Raw genomic sequence first — 19,887 nt, forward strand, 5'->3', positions numbered from 1 at the left:
GTTTATTCCCACCACTCTGTTTTATGTTTAAAAGTATCTCCACGGTACAGGTCTTTTTGCTGGAAACCCTGGTATTCTCAAGTGATTTTGTTTTCTCGATTCATGGGAGGAGAGGAGGGGGTAGGGATTTTGAAAACCAGTGTCTCTAAGATTAGACTTGATGTACCCAGGACTTGAATTCCACCTCCCTCAAGCTGAATGGTCTTGCTGCAGATCTCTCTGGTTTGTGAGGCTCAGTGTCCTCATCTGTAAAATGGGGACAGCATTCTCTAGAACAGTGTAAGGCTGAGGGTTAATAATGTACCCAAATCTCAAAAGCGTGATGCCAGGCAGATACAAGAACATACTGTAAAATTTTAATCTGTGGTGGTAGACATGGGGTAGTGGGCTTCTTGGTTGTAGAGGGGGCTGCCTGGGAAGAGACTGAGAGAACATTCTAGGGCACTGGGAATGACTTGCTTGTTTTGTTGGTCACACAGGTGTATACATTTGTCAAAACTCAGTGAACTGTGCATGTAAAGATCTGCATGTCTACTTCTGACATCACTTGGAATGATAAAGACTTTTAAACTGCTCACAAAGTGTGTGACAGTGGTTTCTCACGAAGAGATACTTAATTTAGCATGAACTGAGTGTTGTTTAGGATTTTATCTTCTCAGGGTAAGAGTTTCTGTTTTCTTTGGCCAGGAATCTTGATTCAGAATTCTTTTTTGACAAAATTGGCATTCCTGAAGCAGATCAATAAGGATAAATCTCATCCTCCATGAACTACAGACTTGTCCCTAAAATTATCCAGGTATTTCAACAGCTTCCCAGAGAAATATACACATCCTGGTCACCCATCAGAATTGTCCTATTTTTCTTCAGTTTCAAATGTACAACTTCCTTCTCCCCAGCAAAATTCCATTTGTTTCTTGAAGATTTGTGTGGAGGGGCAGATTTTTAGCTCGTGGAAAGTTTCAGGTAACTGGTTTTTGCTACTCCAAGCCCTACCAAAATCACATCCCAGTGCCCAACTTTGCTCCTCGGCCAGGGCCTCTTCCCTATGGATTAGTAATTGGCACTCTCCAGAAAGCTGTGTCGAGATACACATTTGAGGGCTGATGCTGTGGCTCAGTGGCAGAGCGCTTGCCTAGCATGTGTGAGGCACTGGGTTCGATTCTCAATACCACATATAAATGAATAAAATAAAGGTCCATTGACAACAAAAAAATATTTTTTAAAAAGATACACATTTGAACAGTGCAAATGGAGGGAAAATTGGCTATGCTAGACTTCACAGAGATAGTATTTCATCTCTGCCATGGAGCCCCAGAGAGGAATTCACCAAGAGAATTTGAACTATTTGTGATTTTTGCCTTTCACATTAACTTGGGATTCCTGGCACTGTTGTTCATCCTTTTTTTTAACCTATAACAAGGGAAAGTTCAGGATTCAAAAAAATCTGAGAACAAGTGCTATAATTTTGGATCTGGCATGCCCAATGGTCTATGTGTTAGAGGCTTGGTCCTCACCTTGGAGATGTGAGAGGTGGTGTGGTGAGCGATGGGACCTAGTGGGAGGTCTTCAGGTCATTAGAGGTATGTCTTCATAAGGGATTGTAGGATCCTGGTCTCTGTCTTTGCTCCCTGGCCATGAGGTGAATGGTTTTATTCCACCACATATTTTGGTCATGATGTATTTCTTTGCCATAGGCCCAGAAGCAACAGGGCCAACTGATCATGGGCAGAAACTTCCAAAACTTTGAACCAAAATAAACCTTTTCTCTTTATAAGCTGATTATCTGAGGCATTTGTTACAGTTATGGAAAACTAACTAGCATAGGAAACCTGCTCTTCGTGGCACCAAGAGACTTCATTAGGTTGACCTCAACCCACCATTTGCTACCTGTGTGCTCTCAGTCAGATTGTCTCATCTCTCCGTGCTTCAACTTCTTTGACTAAGATAAGACTCTGGCTGTCAATCACATTGAATAGCCACTGTACCTCCAGACATCTGATGGTCTGATGAGGACTGCTAAAGCAGAGAAGGGCAGAATTGTAAGGAGAAGAATGTATACTATTTATTTCCTAAAAACAAGTCACTGTTATCTTGCCACTTAGCTACACCTTCTTTTCTTCAACACTGGTCATTCCCTGGTATCAGGATTATTCAGACTCCTGCCCAAGTAAGATCCTCTGACCCAGCCTGCCTACTCTGGCATGATCCCTCTTATAGATGACCCTTTACACTATTCTGCCCACCAACGCTCCTTTGCTCTTTGTCTCATTCTCTTATATCACTGCTTGGTGACAGGCTGGCTAGTCTAGTGAGCTAATTGGAGGTATGTTGATGACCATACTGAAAACAATAATAATTACTCCTTTTTGAGTTCCTGATTTGGCTCTGACACAATGCCAGGTATTGCATTTGTATTATTTAATTAAATCATCACCCAATACAACAACCCACTTGTGAATAAAAAATACTAAGATTCAGAATAGCTATAAAAGTTCATTATGGCTAAGGCGGGGGGGGGGGAGACTAGGAGTCGAACCCAGATAAAGGAGCTTCAAACTTGTGATCTTCCACCTTGCCCTCCAAGTTCCCACAATAAGGTCTTAATATATAATCTTTTCCCAAATTGCTCCCATTTTAATAGGAATACTCAATGTCTTAATCCAATTGGGTGAATAAGACAGACATTTCAGACTTTCAGGGATAGGTGGTTTTGGAAAAGGAATCCTTCGGGGACCCCATGGGCTCTCTCAGAATCCAGAGCTGTCTGCTTTTGATTTGTGCCTGTCGGGATAGAGAGTTGTTCACAGATGGCCAAAGTTACCCTTGAAAATCTCCCACTCAAAAAAAAAAAATTCATGTTTTTCACTCATATCAAGCCAAAATCAACACCAGCTCACCCTGGTAGAAGTGCATATTTTTTATATCAGAGCCCACCAGGCTACCAGGCCTCTATCATGACCAACAAGCAACTGTGCAAGTAAAACCCTGCATTAGGCTCATAAACATGTGGAACTATGACTTTTAGTGACATTGTCGGTGATTTAATTCATCTTACTTGTTTTGACAGTTTCTCAGGGATGAGTTGGTCAAGAACTTGGAATTCAGTAGTAACCTGTGGACAATCCTCACTGACAATTTATGACTCACCAGGGGGCCAAAATGCCAAGGATACCTGAGTTTAATTTGAAACTGAGCAAAATTTAAGGAATTCTGTTGCTTTATTTGTGGATTACTTTTCTAAGCTAAGTGACGAGGACACCTGGAAATTCTTAGGCGCTTTGGCATGTTAAGTCAGTGCTTTAGGTGAATGCTCTGTAGTCCCTTTTACTCAGCTTTCTAATAAGCGTTACCTACTTTTTAATGAAATGGATAATGCCCCATTGTCTTATACCTTCCTTGATGACAGTTTTATTGCTTCTGTAGCTACCTTATGGTTCAGTTAAAAGGCTTTCTTTCAAATAAGATGAAAGAGAGTTTAAAAAAATAAAAGATCTGTGCTGGGGTTGTGGCTCAGTGGTAGAATGCTTGCCTAGCATGTGTGAGGCACTGGGTTTAATTCTCAGCACCAGATATATATACATAAAATAGAGGTCCATCAACAACTTTAAAAAATATTTTAAAATAATAATAATTAATTGATTGATTGATTGATTAAAAGATCTATAACCCTCTTATTTGGATCGGTGTCCCTCTGAGTTGGCTTGGGGAACAGGGAAGCCTGATGGCCTTCTGGGTTTTTGTTGTTCTTTTACCAGCAAAATCTTCTCTGCTCCTTCTCCCTCCTGTCTGTTGTGAATGACTCCTCTCTTGAAGTCTGACAAAACCACTCATTGAGTCCTGCCCGCCACCCCTTCTGATTGCCCTTCTCCATTAGGGTCTCCTCCAACTTTGGAGTCAGGTGGCCTTGGCTGCCCTAATCCCACCTCCACCATTTACTGGCCAAGAAACCCAGGGAAGTTTCTCAATTTGTCAGAGCCTCATTTTTCTCATCATTCAAAGGGGGAAATAGGCCTGACTTGAGGGTTCTCATGAATACCAAATAAACTAGCATGATGTAAGTACCCAGCAATATACACAGAGCATAGTAAGCCCTCCAAATGTGAGGATCCTCCCACCAGCCCCTCTTAACACGGCGCTCCTCAGACAGCACACCAGGGGGCTCTGATTTGGAGCACCAGGTCAAGGAAGAGCACCAGGGTTAGGAGCCTGTCGGGAACCTGGGCATTACACACAGTTCAAAGTCTTTAGACTGTGCTTTTGTCTAATGTAATTCCCAAACTTGACAGGATAAAGAAACAGAACTAAGTAAACTCAAGACCTTTTATTTCAGCCCTGCTTGGAGGAGGCCCTCTCCATTTCAGAGAAGAGCAGTCGTGACACCAAACAGTCATTATCCTGCCCAGTTATCTCAGGGTCCACGTTGCCTGGGTAGCAGTGGTTCCACAACAAAGAAGTATTGAGAGATTTGTCAATTCTCAGCCACTAATTTGACTTCTGTAAGACTAGAGCTGGGTTTTTATTTTACTGAACTAACCTTTTCTTTCACTAATTGGCTCTCCATCTTGTGAATGTGGCTGGGCAAAAAGGATCCGTCCCCTCAGACGTGAGCCCCACTTGTTGTGCAATTTTGTCCAGAGCCTCCCCCAAAACATCAGCCTCCCCCAGCTTCTGTTTGAGCCAACAGGTTTTCAACAGCCTCTTTGTTGATCCTCTTCCATGAGAACTGTGTCTGAGCTTGCTCTAAGAAACATCCCAGGTTCACTCTTAGGAGTGTTTTCTAGTTTCAGTATGTGAAGTGCTTGGTCCACTTTCCTTAATCTCTCAGAATCCTTCATTAAAAAAAAAAATGTAATTTGGTACAAAGACATGGGTTAATATTTCCTTTGGATTGCATACAATGTTTACCTTCCAACATTTTTAGTACTAAATTCTTCATAGAGCAAAGCTGAAAGAATTTTATAGTGAACCCTCCTATATGCACCCCCAATTCAGTCCTTATCATGTCACTATGCTTACCTAGCTGTCTAACAATCCTTATTTTTTAAATTCCTTTCAAAGTCATTTGCAGACATCAGTACATTTCCTCCTAAATACTTCAGTATGCCAGAATTCAATAAGAAGTGCACACATCTCAAGGGCACATTCACTGAGTTTTGACCAGTGCCTCCTCCAGCGTAACCCTAACATGCATTAACAGAGCACAACCAGCCTGGGGAGTTTTCTTATACCCACCCCAGTCACTCTTCATTGGCAGAGGCAACCATCTTCTGATTTCCATCATAGATTAATTTTGTTCAGAATGTAATATAAATGGAGTTCTTAATACATTCTCTTTTGTGCAATACTTGAGTGTATTTTGTGTAATACTTTGAGATGTATCCATGTTGCATACCTCAGTAATTTGCTCCTTTGTATCACTAAGGAGTAATCCATTCCATGAGTATACCACAGTTTATCCATTCTCCTTTTGATGGACAGTTAGCCTACTTCCAGTTCTTTGTCTATTGGGATAAAGCTGCTAAGAACACACTTAGACCTAAGTCTTTTTCATTTCTCTTGGGTAAATACCTCCTAGAAGCAGAATTCCTGGCCATAAAATAGGTATGTAATTAGTTTTATAACAAATTGCCCAAACTGCAACTTATTGTGTGATTATACACCATTTATATTCCTACCAGTGATGTATGAGCATTCCAATGGCTCCAAATCCTTGCCATTGTTTGATTTATTGACCTTGGCCATTCTTGTGGTGGTGGTGGTGGTGATACCTCATTGTGTTTTAATTTGTATTCCCCTGGTGGTCAATAATGTAAAATGCTTTTTTGTCACATTCACTACATTATTGAAAATTTAATTGATATAGCATAATTTAAAAATTAAGATTTACATAAGAACCCAGATTTCTAAGATTGCCATGAAACATTTAAGGGCCTAGAAAAACTGGACTCCTATTCCCACTTGGGAACAATCAACAGAAGCTGTAGTGGCTGTGCCTTTAGGGCAACTGCTCTTCAGCTCCCAGAGTCCCTAACCCTCTACCCTGCTCCCCAGTTGTCAGTTCCCACATGCATCACATTGGCAGTATGTTTTCCTCCCGGTTAAGAGAAAAGTGAGCTGTTTCTTGAACCCATGTCATTATCAATACTAGGAAGATTAAAGGTAGACCAAAAGGGCCAGATGGAGGAAAATCATATTTCTTTGTAGCAATAAGAAAATATCCCTATGTTTAATGTGTAAATCAAATGGATGTAAGCTAGAGAGAGAAAAGAAAAGGGTAGGTAAGTGGGATGGGGGGAGGCTCATAAGATCTGTAGAGGTGAGGAGCCAGGTGGAGGTGGAAAGGGGGGGGGGAGATACTGAGGTTTGGTATTGGTCAAATTATATTGTTATATTATGTACATGTACAAATATGTAACAACAGATCCCACGATTATGTCTAACTATAAGGCACCAGTGGAAATATGGGAAAAAGAATTTAAAATAAATGGATCTATTTTGAAAGGGTACACTTTGAGACTCTAATGAAACTGCCTGGCCTCACTTATTTTTATTAGCTGCTTGGCCCCATTAGCATTTGGGGTTTGTAACACCTAAATAAAACACTTGAACTGACAAATCATGTCTCAAGGCTGCACTAACTGGGGATTATTTAGATATACAAAGGGATCTAATTTCACGTCCTCATATTGAAAAAGGATTAAAAAAACACTCCTCCCATAATAATTTATTTAGAATACTTGGTGTGTTATAAAACATAGAGACTAAAAAAAAATTTGTTTCACTTTCTCAATTCTGTAATTTTGCTTTTTAATTCCAGGATTGTAAGTGGAAAATGTATATGGAGATGGATGGGGATGAAATTGCAATAACCTACATAAAAGATGTGACATTCAACACTAACCTACCTGATGCAGAGATTTTGAAGATGACAAAGGTAAGGTTCTATTTACAGCTTAAAAGCTTTTTTGAATTCACAGATATCAAACAAAGACATTAAAATACCCAGCAGTGAGCTTTTGTGCATGTCGATGCTCACATCAGCTCAGCCTCAAGCTGGCTCTTGAAAGGCACATTTTATTTAGCAGATTGAGACTATAATAGTTTTTTGTTAAAATTCCACTTATGCTGTGTGAACTAAAAAGCACTGTAAAAAAAAGAATCGTTTAATTTTTTAAATTTCCTTTTACATTTCTTTATGCTTACTCTATCATTATTAAAAGAAAGAAAATGTTATTGATGAAAATATTTACTTCAAATTGGGATTGTTTTAAACTTCAGAAAACTTGTCAGGAGGAAGACCTTTCTTGAAGGACTGAAATGAGGCTATTTCTGAGGGACACCTTAAAGTCTTAATGGCTTCCTTGCCATTAAGGAAGGAATTTATTTATTTATTTATTTATTTATTTATTTATTTATTGTGTGTGTGTGTGTGTGTGTGTGTGTGTGTGTGTGTGTGTGTGTGTTGCTGGGGATTGAACCCAGGGCCTTGTGCATGTAAGGAAAACACTACCAACTGAGCTATGTCCCCAGCCCTACACCTAGGAATTCCTGAAGTACTGAGAACATGTTACCACTCCAAAGTCACTGGATGAAGCAAGCCATAGAAACACAGAAGAGAGACTTGCAGAAATGCTTCGCTGGCTCCTCAGAATGGAAAACAATTCCATCAATTCCATTCTGTCCCAACCATGCTGCAAAACATACACATGACACTTTAATTGTAGAAGGGCAACAACTTCAGGCAAAGAACAGTGGGACAATTGCCAGACACTCAAGTAACTGTTAACTCCAGGACACCAGTGACTATGTATTTGTTTTCAGGGAAGCAAACGGGACTTGTCACAGAAAACCAGGGTACAAAAACACAAGTAGAACAGAAAAATGAGTGTTCAGAGCCACAGCACTAGACTTGTAAATGCGTTCTCCTGTTCTACAGGCATGAGATTGCTAAACACCCAACCTTTTAATAATATAGGAGCAGACTCATCATCAAGTACACTGACTTAATGTTCGTTGTTGGATTCCTTTGCATAACTGGAAGGTATTTCAGTGGCATTATTTATCTGTCAAGGTTATGATTTAATTTTAACTTTTCTGATGCTGTGGGGGCATATTATTTTGATGTTTCTTGAAGACAGGAAGTATAGATGCTTTTTCATAAAACTGAATACAGATGTTTCGGTTATACTACCATATATGCAACAACCAATATTGACAGGGCTCATAGGAAAAGTAAGATTGAGCAGACCATTCAAAATGTGTACAACATTTTAATACCAACAGAAGTAATATCAATCTTAATTAAAAAACAAACAAACAAAAACACAGACTCAGTAGCATAGGCCTGTAGTCCCAGCTACTTGGGAGGCTCAGGTAGAAATACTGCCAGTTTGAGACCAGCCTGGGCAATTATCAAGCACATTTCTGTACCCATCTCAGGCAGTCATTGTTTTGTTGCCTTAAACCTGGAGGGACAGGAAAATGGGAACAGAAGGCAACTCACTTCTATAAGGATTATTTTAATCAAAATTAACATAGGATCCAAGGTATAGGCTTCTACTCTAATCCTTTGTTGTTTTTTTATTAAACTTTATTTATTCTAATTTGTTATATATGACAGCAAAAAGCAATTCAATTTATATTCCACAAATAGAGCACAATTTTTCATGTCTCTGGTTGTACACAAAGTAGAGTCACACCATTTGTGTTTTCATACATATACTTAAGGTAATTATGTCCATCTCATTCCACTGTCTTTCCTACCCCCATGCAGCCACAGTGTCTTTATTTGCATACATAGCTTTTCAGGATAACCTGACAGAGGGGATGCTCAGGGATTGTTGGTGCCTCTGAACCAGCTACTGCCCAAGGAAGACACTTCCCGGTCTTCTCATATTATTATGGCTCTCTCTTAATTTTGAGAAAGCTTTCTGCTGATACTTCAAACATGAGCATGAATGAACAGCTAATAATAGGACTGAGTGATAGTGAATGTTATATCACAAAAGAGGAGACTGTGGGAAACAGGACTAGCTGTTTACAAATGTGTGAAAGGATGTTTTATAAAAAACAAAACCAGAACATTAGTGTGTTTTGAACCAAAATGACTTCCATGTTAATCTGATACTATATCCCTATCTTCCAACTGTGTATGGCACAACTGGCCTCAAAGAAACACACTATAGCCGAGCAGGTTTTATTGTGGTACCATACTATCCTGACTTTTGTTTTCCAGCCACCGTTTGTAATGGAGAAGTGGATTGTAGGAATTGTGAAAAACCTGACCGTGGAGTGCACTGTCACGTATGAGGTAAGCTCCTGGGGAGAAAGGCTGGTGGCTCCACCATCAGGGAGTAGGTTAGGATTCATCGGGTCTCTCAGAGTGCACCTCGCTTACTGGAAGACACATGATTTAACCAGCACTAATATGGAAATCAATGTAACTTCTCTAATGAAGTGTTGGAAAGAAAAGAGAACAGAATAAAGTACCTGATAGAGATTGCGGAACCCTTCACCCATTTATACTTTGACTGAATGTAGTAAGTTAGGTATGAGAAATGCCAAAGAGGGACTGAGACAGATCTTGGCCTTCTTGGAACTAAGAGTTTAGGGTGAGAAGAGATCAGTGATTCTTCATAAAACAATGCCCACTCCACCTGGGAAGAGAGTGCATTTATCAAAACAGATGAACAGTTGGGCACAGTGGTGCATGTCTATAATTCCAGCAGCTCAGGAGGCTGAGGCAGGAGGATCACGAGTTCCAAGCCAGCCTCAGCAACTTAGCGAGGCCCTAAGTAACTCAGCAAAACCCTATCTCTAAATAAAAAATATTAAAATAGAGCTGTGGGATGTGCTCAGTGGTTAAGCATGCCTGGGTTCAATCCCCAGTACCAAAAAAGAAAAGAAAGAAAAATGAAAATGAACAGACTCCATAAATTTTTATATAGAAAAATGGATTCTTTTAGAAAAAATTGCTATTGAAATTAAAATTCATAACATTTAGTACCTGCTGGCCTGCACTGTTCGGTGATAAGGATAGATGAGGTCTATACTCTCTTCAGACTTATATTCTAAGCAACAAAGAATGAGAGGTAGAAGATGGGAAATAATGGGCTGGGGATGTGGCTCAAGCGGTAGCGCGCTCGCCTGGCATGCGTGCGGCCCGGGTTCGATCCTCAGCACCACATACAAACAAAGATGATGTGTCCGCTGAAAACTAAAAAATAAATATTAAAATTCCCTCTCTCTCTCAAAAAAAAAAAAAAAGATGGGAAATAACTTGGGGTGTTGGATTGGAGGGAAGAGCTCTCCTCCAGGAGGAGACAGGGAGTGGCACTGGAACAGCAAGTTGAACTCTAAGGAACAGAGTCCATGACAAAGCTAGCCAAGTAGCCATACCAGCTCAGCAAGGAGGTTCAGGAAGGAGCCTGTATTCACTTTAAGCACAGTGGGAAGTCAGTGGACATTTTAAGACATAGAGAGAAAGAACCTAATTATGTTTTTAAGATCTTCTGTAAAATACTGTGTATATATTTAACAATACTTTGTACTCAAAATGTAAGCAAATAGAGTTCATGTATTTTACTGATTTTTTTTTAATTACACTAACAGAGAATGATCTCTCTATAAACATGTCTTAATAATCTATGTTCAGGGCTGAGGTTGTGGCTCAGGGGTGGAGCGCTTGCCCAGCATGTGTGAGACACTGGGTTCAATCTTCAGCACAACATAAAAATAAATTTAAAGAAAGGTATTGTATACATTTATAACTTGAAAAAATTAAAATAAATAAAAATAATGTTTAATAAATGTATTGAAACTAGACTTTTTTTGTTTGTTTTTGGTACTAGGGATTGAACTCAGGGGCACTTGACCATTGTGCCATATCCCCAGCCCTTTTTTGTATTTTATTTAGAGACAGGGTCTCACTGCGTTGCTTAGTGCCTCGCCATTGCTGAGGCTGGCTTTGAACTCAATCTTCCTGCCTCAGCTTCCCAAGCACTGAAATTATAGGCATGTGCCACTGGGCCAGGCTCAATAAATGTTTGGAAATGTACAACATCTTCACGGCTAGTAGGATACTGTCCTTACAAATTAGTGGAACCCTACACAGAGCCAAGTGGATTGTGCAGTTATAATCAGAATCTGGGGACACATAAAGATATTAGTATACATCTATCATCCATAGGACATGCACTTTCTTAAAGATTTATCAGGAACCAATCACCATAAGAAATGCGGACACCTGCTGTGTCTCACCAACCTCATGTAAATACTGAGAGAGAGTTATCCTTGTCTCCATTTTTCAGATAGAGAAAGTTGATCAGAGAGATGAAGGGGAGTGAGGGAGAAGCAGCAAGGAATAGGTGGAGGTGTGTGCAGAATCACCTACAGCAGGCAGTGAAATCTGGCTGCTCCAACCACCTGCTTACTAAGAAGAGGGTTTTTTTTTTTTTTTCTGGGTAGTGAGGACCTATTAGCAGGTGCCAAAGGATGTAGATGACAAGATCAAGACCAACTAACCTCACCTGAGGCTCGAGGTACTCAATGATAGAGCTGTGGGGGTCACCTCAGCATCTGCTGACCAGAAAAACACGTTCCCCTCTTGTTAGCTTCTTAAAGTCAACTTCAAATTGGACTTTATAAACTGTGCTTTGAGAGGGTTTCCTGAGCTAGCCTGGTAGCTCTTCTGTATTAGAGATCCAACTCTGGCCAGCCCACTCCAAGCCTAGACTGCTGGCAGTGATGACCCTCACCTGCACAGGTTTGCAGGTATGCTGCCCCTGAGAAGTAACATGAGCTTTCAAAATATAGCTTGCAGGGCACAAAATTCAACCAAAGGAGGTTAGTTGGTCTTGATCTTGTCATCTAGACCCTTTGGCACCTGTTAATAGGTCCTCACTACCCAGAAAAAAACCCCTCCTCTTAGAAAGCAGATGGTTGGAGCAGCAGATTTCACTGCCTGCTGTAGGTGTTTCTGCACACACCTCCACCTGTTCCTAGATGCTTCTGTTACCGCTGTTGACCCGTGACGTGTCCTTGCTTCCCCAATGTTGAAGAATAACACCAGAAAAGCACGCCGAGGCAAGGTCAGAGTAGAAATTAGAAGTTTATTAAAGGACAGCAGAAAAGACTTCTCCTGGAGGAAGAAGGGGACCCAAGAGGTGGAATCCGTGGAAGTGCTGTTGTCTCCCCTTTTTATAGTTTTGATGATGGAATGTAGGTGGGAAGGGTTGGGACACAGGTGGGCCAAACAAGTAATCTGGGCAGGAAGGACTTCATTAACACTTCTTTGGGATGGGTTATCTCCCAATCTGTTGGGGGCTGTTTCCTGGGTTCCATTAACATTCCTTTGGGGTGGACTTTGGCCTAGGGCCTTTCTGGGACTTCATTAACATTCCATGAGTTGTCCTGTGTTTCCGGAATCATTATCAGCATGGCCTCCATTTTAGATTTCACTCGATGATATTAGACCAGATTTACCTAACTACACTGACTACCTAACTTTAAGTCTGGCTTCACTTCTCCCTCACTCCCCTTGCTCTTCCTCCTGCACCTCCCCTTTTAAACTCCATGATGATATAAGCCACTTGTGTCTGTGCTTTTCACTTCTGAGTTTTGTAACTGTACTGAATCTTGGAGACTTTGTTGTCATTGTTGCTGTGTTTTGTTTTGGGGTGCTGGGGATCTAGCTTAGGGCTGGACAAAAGCTCTACCATTGACTTAACTCCCCAGAACTTTAACCCTTTAATCTGCATGGCTTTGGGAAGCCTGGTGATGAGGGAGATTTCAGAACCGAAATGGGCCATGCCTTGATCTGGTATCCTCTCCTTTTTCTGATCCTGATTTCTTACTCTTGACCCATCTCACTTGGCACCTGTTACCTTTGGCTCTTCCTATGGGGACTAGTTCCATCGAGCTGCCCACATGCACCCAAATTCTCTGTGACCAAAGGCTGGCTTGACCAAAAGGGTGTTAAATGTTCATTTCTTCAATAAAAGAACTGTTTTTAAGTACTAAAAACAGAAGAAATTATTTTTCATTTCTTATCAAAGAGGTAAGTGGAGATTGGCCAAATGTCACATACACATTATGAGAGAAGATAATCACAAATGTAACTACTACTGGAATCTACTGATGAATTTGTCATAATCCATTAAGAAATAAAATTATTTTATTTAAGAAATAAAATGCATTAAGAATACATGCTTAGAATTTCTAAGACCTTGGATTCAATTATAGCACAGAAAGGAAGAAAGAAAGAAAGGGGGAAGGGAGAAGGGAGGGAGGGAAGAAGGAGAAGAAAAAAGTGCTATAATCCACTAAGGAATAAAGTAGTTAAAATTTTCCTCTTAATCAATTTAGCATATTTAGGCAAACTATTCAAATAGTTTACTTAAGGTAAGTGTTTTAAGGAGTGAAATTGAAGTAACATAATAACCCAGGTTTCTTTTCTTCCCATTTTTAAATATATGTTTGCTCACAGGTTTCTTTCTTTTTCTTTTTCTATTTTTTTTTTAATCAGAATGATGTGAGAACTCCAAAAATCACAAAACATGTCCATTCAATTCAGTGGAGCAGAACCAAGCCTCAGGATGAGGTGAAAGCAGTCCAGCTCTCCATCCAGACTGCGCTCCCCAACACAGAGGGCAATCCTGGCAGCAGGTCCAACTCAAGTAAGTTAATATGCTCAGAACACATGTGTGCTGGATTCTAGAAAGTTACAAAATTCTCATAGCAGAGGTAAGGGCCAGTCTATGTATGGACTCAGGTTTCCAATATAATGCTTCCTTCTTATACTTTTATAATATTGGTTTTATAAACAGATTGTATGGAGAGTTGCATTTATAGACATAAATGAGCATATAATAAATTTAAATACCTATGATAAAAGATAAATATTTATGATTATATTGCATTGGCAAATAAAAATGTGTTTGCAAGGTTAGTTTCCAAAAGTGTGTCTAAACTGTGTGCAATGGGCACACACCTGTAATCCCAGTGGCTCAAGAGACTGAGGCAGGAAGATAGCGAGTTCAAAGCCAGCCTCAGCAATTTAGCAAGGCCCTAAGCAACTTAGTGAGACCCTGTCTCTAAGTAAATATAAAAAAAGGGTTGGGGATGTGGCTCAGTGGTTAAGTGCCCTGGGTTCAATCCCAAGGACAAAAAAAAAAAAGTGTCTGTACCAATATGAATTTTCCATGTGTAGCAAACATTCCTACAAAGCCCTTGCTGTCACGGGGACAACTTCTTGAGTCCTGAACACCATTGCTACATCAAAGCATGGGAATGATGAGGGAAGGATGGAGTGAAAACACACAAGGGTCAGGAAGGAAAGAAGAGAGAATAGAGAAAGACTGGGAAAACTTAAAATGCAAATGATGGATAGTGGTGATAATAAGTACAAATGATATAAAGAAACAATTTAGAATAATAGAGAGGAAGGCTAGCTGACTGGCATCAAATTGGTCTTTATTTGATGGATTCAAGGAAGAGGTTCTGATCCTCAGCTTTGTAGATCCAGAAACACTAATAACAGCAGAACTGGGACAATCTAACAAACGTGTTGCAGACAGATGTAGCAAAAACCCACATGGAGTTCCCTCTTCACCATGAGAAATACAACCGCCAAACAAACCAGAAATACACGTTTTCTGAATAGTGCATTGTTTTCCTAAGGGAAGAATATGCCTGTGGAGCTATGTGAGAAGGTTCTTTGGTGGCCGGAAACAAGCCAGAGCCTCTGTGAACCTGCCAAGATGACTGGATCTATTTTTGGCGGGGGGGGGGGGGGGGGGAGTACTGGGGATTGAACCCAGAGGTGCTTTACCACTGACCCATATCTCCAGCCCTTTTTTTGTTTTTATTTTGAGACAGAGTATCACTAAGTTGCTTAGGGTCTCTCTAAATTGCTCAGGCTGGCTATGAACCTGGGATCCTCCTGCCTTAGCCTCCCCAGCTGCTGGGATTATGAGTGTATACCACCATGCCCAGCCCAGCTATTCTTAAATGTCCATTAACCAATGTGCCCAGAATCCTGCTTTTATCCACCAAGAAATTTTCTGACAGCATGCCAAAGCTATCTACCTTTGTCCACACAGTTGGTTCGGTTATGTTCTGATAATCACGAGGCCATTCTGACCATGCTGATTGGACTTAAGTTTTTATCAAGTTGTCTTGTCTACAAACACATTGGGAAACATCTTTTAGGTGTGCTGTTTCTACAAACAACTATTCTACACCATACACATGGATTCCCATCAGCTTCCCCCTCCAAGTTATTTTCTATTTGTTAATTCAACGAGTGCTGCCTGGCATGCCCACTATCATACCTTCAAGGACTTTTTTCTATAATCACTAACGTTTATAGGGCATGTGTTACTTCTACAGGCTTCATAGCTTTGATCCCTACTACCCCTGTGAAACCAGGGTGGGGGCCTTCTTTCTACATTTCTGCTGTATTTTTCTCTTCCATAGCTAGTTTTCTATTTCCCTACATCTGTGATCCTCCTGCCTCAGCCTCCCCAGGTTTCCAATATAATGCTTCTAGGACACAAAATGTCTGCCATCACCTTCAAAGTTTTACACAGTTCAAATCCTACCCTGTTCAAAGTCACCCAATAGAAACTCGATCAGCCCTGATTCCAAATTCCCTGGGGGATCTTATGGTACCTCTAGCCTATGGGTGCTATTTTTTTTCTCCCAAGCATTCTCCATGGACCAGTGAACCATGTGGTTAGAATGAGATGATGGTGGATGGCAGAGAGTCACAGCAACATGCTGTGACCTGAGGGATGGAGTCAGGGATACCCTTCTCCGAACAGTGCAATGGGCAGACTTCCAATGTGCCCTTTATTTCTCTTAAATATAAATCTTTTAAGAGACAGTAAGTTATTCTTTCTCTAAAGATGTATGCAGGAATGGTCAGTGAATGCCCTTCTATCTTCACTTCTATCTTGACTTCTATCTGGAGTTGCTCCAGATGAATTTCTTCCCTCTCAATATCAACTGGAGAGTTTGCAGCACTGGTTTCCCTTTGACTTACTCCAGTTTGGGCCATTTTACCTCCCTTCCATCCTCCCTGTATTCTTTTTTATCCCTTTATCCAATATGATGTGAAGCCCCAGAGGATTCCACCCAATCAGCTAAGATCTCTTTTTTGGGGGGAGAGGGTATACTGGGGATTGAACTCAGGGGCACTCAACCACTGAGCCACATCCCCAGCACTATTTGTATTTCATTTAGAGACAGAATATCATTGAGTTGCTTAGTGCCTCACTGTTGCTGAGGCTGGCTTTGAACTCAAAACCCTCCTGCCTCAGCCTCCTAACAATCAGCCAAGATCTCTTTCAGCTGCAAGTAGCAGGAAACTCAATTTCCACTGACCTCCTTCGAGGATGGTCAAAGGGTGATCTGAAGACCAACAGCATCCAGATTACCCCCATGAACTTGTTAGAAATGCAGACTCTAGGGCCCAGTCTCAAACCTACTGAATTAGAAATTTGGGGGTAGAACCAGCAATCTACATTTTAAGAAGCCCTCCAGGTAATTCAGAGGTATTCTGAAGTCCCTCAGCCACTGATTTAAATTACAGTAAAATGTTTTGTCTTCCTTAAGAAGTCCAGAGGGGGCACAGGCAGGAAGATGAACCAGTTCAGTGATGTTGAGGTCAGGGAACCCCCTTTCCTTCATTCCACTCTATCATACTCACCCTCTTGGCTTTACCCTCAGTCTAGACCCTCTTGTGTTTATAGTCATGTAAAGATATGACAGTGCCCAGAGGAAATGAGGGGTGAGGTCCCTGCTCCTGTTCTCACACTAAGGAATGATGAAAGCTTTCCTAGAAGATTCCAGCAGACTACCCCTCACCAATTCTGCTTTGGCTCATCCATTCCTACCATCAGCATGTCTGGCTTAGACTAACCAAGCCAGAAAGTGGCTACTGGGGCTGGAGACCAAACAAAATCAGGGCTCTGTAGGAAGCTAAACTTTCAGAGAAGTCAAGGTGAGGGAAAGATGGCATTGTGACACTATGTGATTCTGTGTGTATGAAGTTTCTAGAATAATCAAAACCATAGAAACAAGCCAACATGGTGACACATGCCTGTAATCCCAGCAGCTCGGGAGGCTGAGGCAGGAGGATCACAAGTTCAAAGCCAGCCTCAACAATTTAGAGAGGCCATAAGCAACTCAGTGAGATCCTAAATAAAATATTTTTAAAAGGCTGGAGATATGACTCAGTGGTTAAACTCCCCTGGTTCAATCCCTGGTTCGGAGAAAAAAAAACCAAAACAAAAAAAACCATAGAAACAAAGTCAAGGTAGATGCCAAGGGGTGGGAAGAGGGAGGAGGGGAAGGAGGAAGTGGTGTTTAGTAGGCACAGAATTTCCATGTTGCAAGAAGAAACCATCTAGAGATCTGGTGGACAACAATGTAAATATACTCATCATTTCTGAACTGTACTCTTAAAAATATATGTTTTGTTGTGGTAAGACACAACAAAAGAAGGCATCAAGGTTGACTGAAGATTCCTATGCACAGGCCACTGGTGTCAGCTCAAGTCCCTCACCCCCAGGATGCTGATCATCTGTGCCCAGGCAGAGAGGGAGGCAAAGAGAAGTGAGCACGTGCTGCTCCCCTCCAGAAAGTTCTATCAGCATATGCAGAGCCAGAGAAGGGGAGGAAATGTGGCAGGAAGCACCACCCAGAACTCTGGACGGTGGACAGCACGGTTCAGGCCCTGGGAAGACAAGGAGATCCCAGTGAGAGGAACTTGCGTGGACACTGAAAAACAGCTTACTAAGTGCTCCTTGTGAATTAGGCTTCTTCCTTTACCCTCACTTCTTCCTACCTGACACACAGCTTCATTTCTTATTACTGAAAGCTCTCCTCCTTGCTGACCTACTGGCAGCTGTCTGGAGGTACGCTGTCTTCCTTCCAAACACCTTACTGTTTGCACCTTTGAAACTTTACTGCTTTTATCTGCCTTTGAGTCTTTGAGGGTTTCAAAGCACCAGGTTGGCAAAAAGCCTTTGGTTTATAAAACATGCCCCTGACACCCAAGCACAAACAGCAGTATCGACAAGTGAAAATACAACTACATAGGAGGAAGATGGGATTTACATGCAGAAGGACCTGGGGTAATTGAATGAGTGAACTTGGGCAACTTACCTGACCTTTCAAGCTTCCTCATTTATAGAATAAGATTATTAGTATTTACCTGAGAAATCAGCAGAAGAATTGAACAATGCCAAGCACATGACATATACTCAGTGCCAATGTCCTTATTTGGGGGGGGGGGGAAGTTCTTGTACTAATATAGGAAATGCCCTTATACTAGTCTAGAATTTCTATGAATGGTAAAGCTTAGCGTGTTCCAAACAGCCTTGCGTTCCCCTGAGACAGTCTTGTGAGTTAGGCATGCAGCTTCAGCGTGCCTTAAAGGATGCTCATTTCCATTTCTCCCGCAGGTGCTGACTGCCACTGGTTAGACACACTGAGGATGCGGCAGATTGCATCCAACACTTCTCTGCCGTGTTCCCAGAGCAATCCTATTCTGGGGTCATCCTTCTTCCCATACTTTGACAACCAGGATTCCTACGCTGCGGCTGTGAGGCGGACCCAGGGGCCCATTAAGTATCAACAGATTACGCCTATCAACCAGTCCAGAAGCTCCTCCCCAACTCAGTATGGGCTGACCAAAAACTTCTCCTCTCTGCATCTCAACTCCAGGGACAGTGGCTTCTCCAGTCTCAACACTGACAGCTCTACAGAGAGGGGCCGCTACTCAGACAGAAACAGGAACAAATATGACCGAGGTAGTTTATCCCTCAATTCTTCTCCTAGAGGAAGATACAGTGGGAAAAGTCAGCATTCCACTCCTTCAAGAGAAAGATATTCTGGAAAGTTCTACAGGTTGTCCCAGTCAGCACTTAGTCTTTACCAGTCACCTGACTTCAAGAGAAAACCAAGTGAACTCCGCGTACCCAGAACCATCCCAGGGATGCCCTTGCACCCTGAGTCTGACTCCAAAGCCAGTGAAGAGGAAAGCAAAGTGAGCGAAGGAGGATGGACTAAGGTAGAATACCGGAAGAAGCCCCACAGGGCCTCCCCTGCCAAGACTAACAAAGAAAGGGCCAGAGGAAACTACCGTGGGCGGAGGAACTTTTGATGAATTGACCTAGGCCTGAGTTTTCTCAACAGATGTTTCTTGCAAAGGATTTTCATAACAGGATGTCTTCAGACTCAGTTACCAAACTCACAACAACTCTTCCACGTTTTGGATTGGGAAATACCTTCTAAATGAAACTACTGCCAAACCAGGGCCAAAATTATGGATGTCAGTTGCCTAGTAGTGGTAACTAGACTTGAAACTCTTGTTGGAGAAGGGGCTCTGTCACCTCTTTACCCTAAGCACTGACATTCTGGTTAGCAGGACCGAGACCTGGGAAAGGAAGTGAGATCAACAAAAAAATCAGAATTCTAGATAAAGACAGGAACAGTAATATTGAATTTTTCCTTCTGTTAAAAGCTCCTGTATGGCTCAGCAAGACACCATTACTGATCATTTATTTATTTAAACTTTCGATTTTTTGTTCATCTTGAATTTTTTATATTAGTTGCCCAAGGCTCCTGTCTCACTCATCTCACCCTTGTCTCAGCCCTGCTAGTTAGTATTTATTTGAGTAAGATATTTGTGTTTCTACCATGGTCAAAATTGAACTGGTCTGATTTGTCCATTTTAGGTAATAAAAAAAGCTATTGAACTTAATGGTTGGTCTTGATACATATCAGTCACCACGGTTCCTCAGAAACCAAAGACCTAAATTGCTGAGGAGGTTTGTGGATTTTTTTTTTCTTAAGTTCTCAGGGGTCCTTTTGAGTAGT

General features: G+C 41.4%; 1 protein-coding gene across 1 annotated transcript in view; it reads left to right on the forward strand.

The window, feature by feature from the left end:
• Nucleotides 1-19,771, forward strand: part of MAP3K20 (mitogen-activated protein kinase kinase kinase 20) — a 181,490-nt gene extending 161,719 nt beyond the window's left edge. The window contains exons 16-19 of the mRNA XM_081260663.1: nt 6,818-6,934; nt 9,236-9,310; nt 13,526-13,676; nt 18,471-19,771. Coding sequence (XP_081116789.1) covers nt 6,818-6,934; nt 9,236-9,310; nt 13,526-13,676; nt 18,471-19,171 — 1,044 coding nt within the window. The 3' untranslated portion in view covers nt 19,172-19,771. The remainder of the gene's footprint in view (nt 1-6,817; nt 6,935-9,235; nt 9,311-13,525; nt 13,677-18,470) is intronic.
• The last annotated feature ends 116 nt before the right edge of the window (nt 19,772-19,887 follow it).

This window comes from Spermophilus citellus, assembly GCF_964194105.1.
Source record: "Spermophilus citellus genome assembly, chromosome: 11".
Lineage (NCBI taxonomy): Eukaryota > Metazoa > Chordata > Mammalia > Rodentia > Sciuridae > Spermophilus > Spermophilus citellus.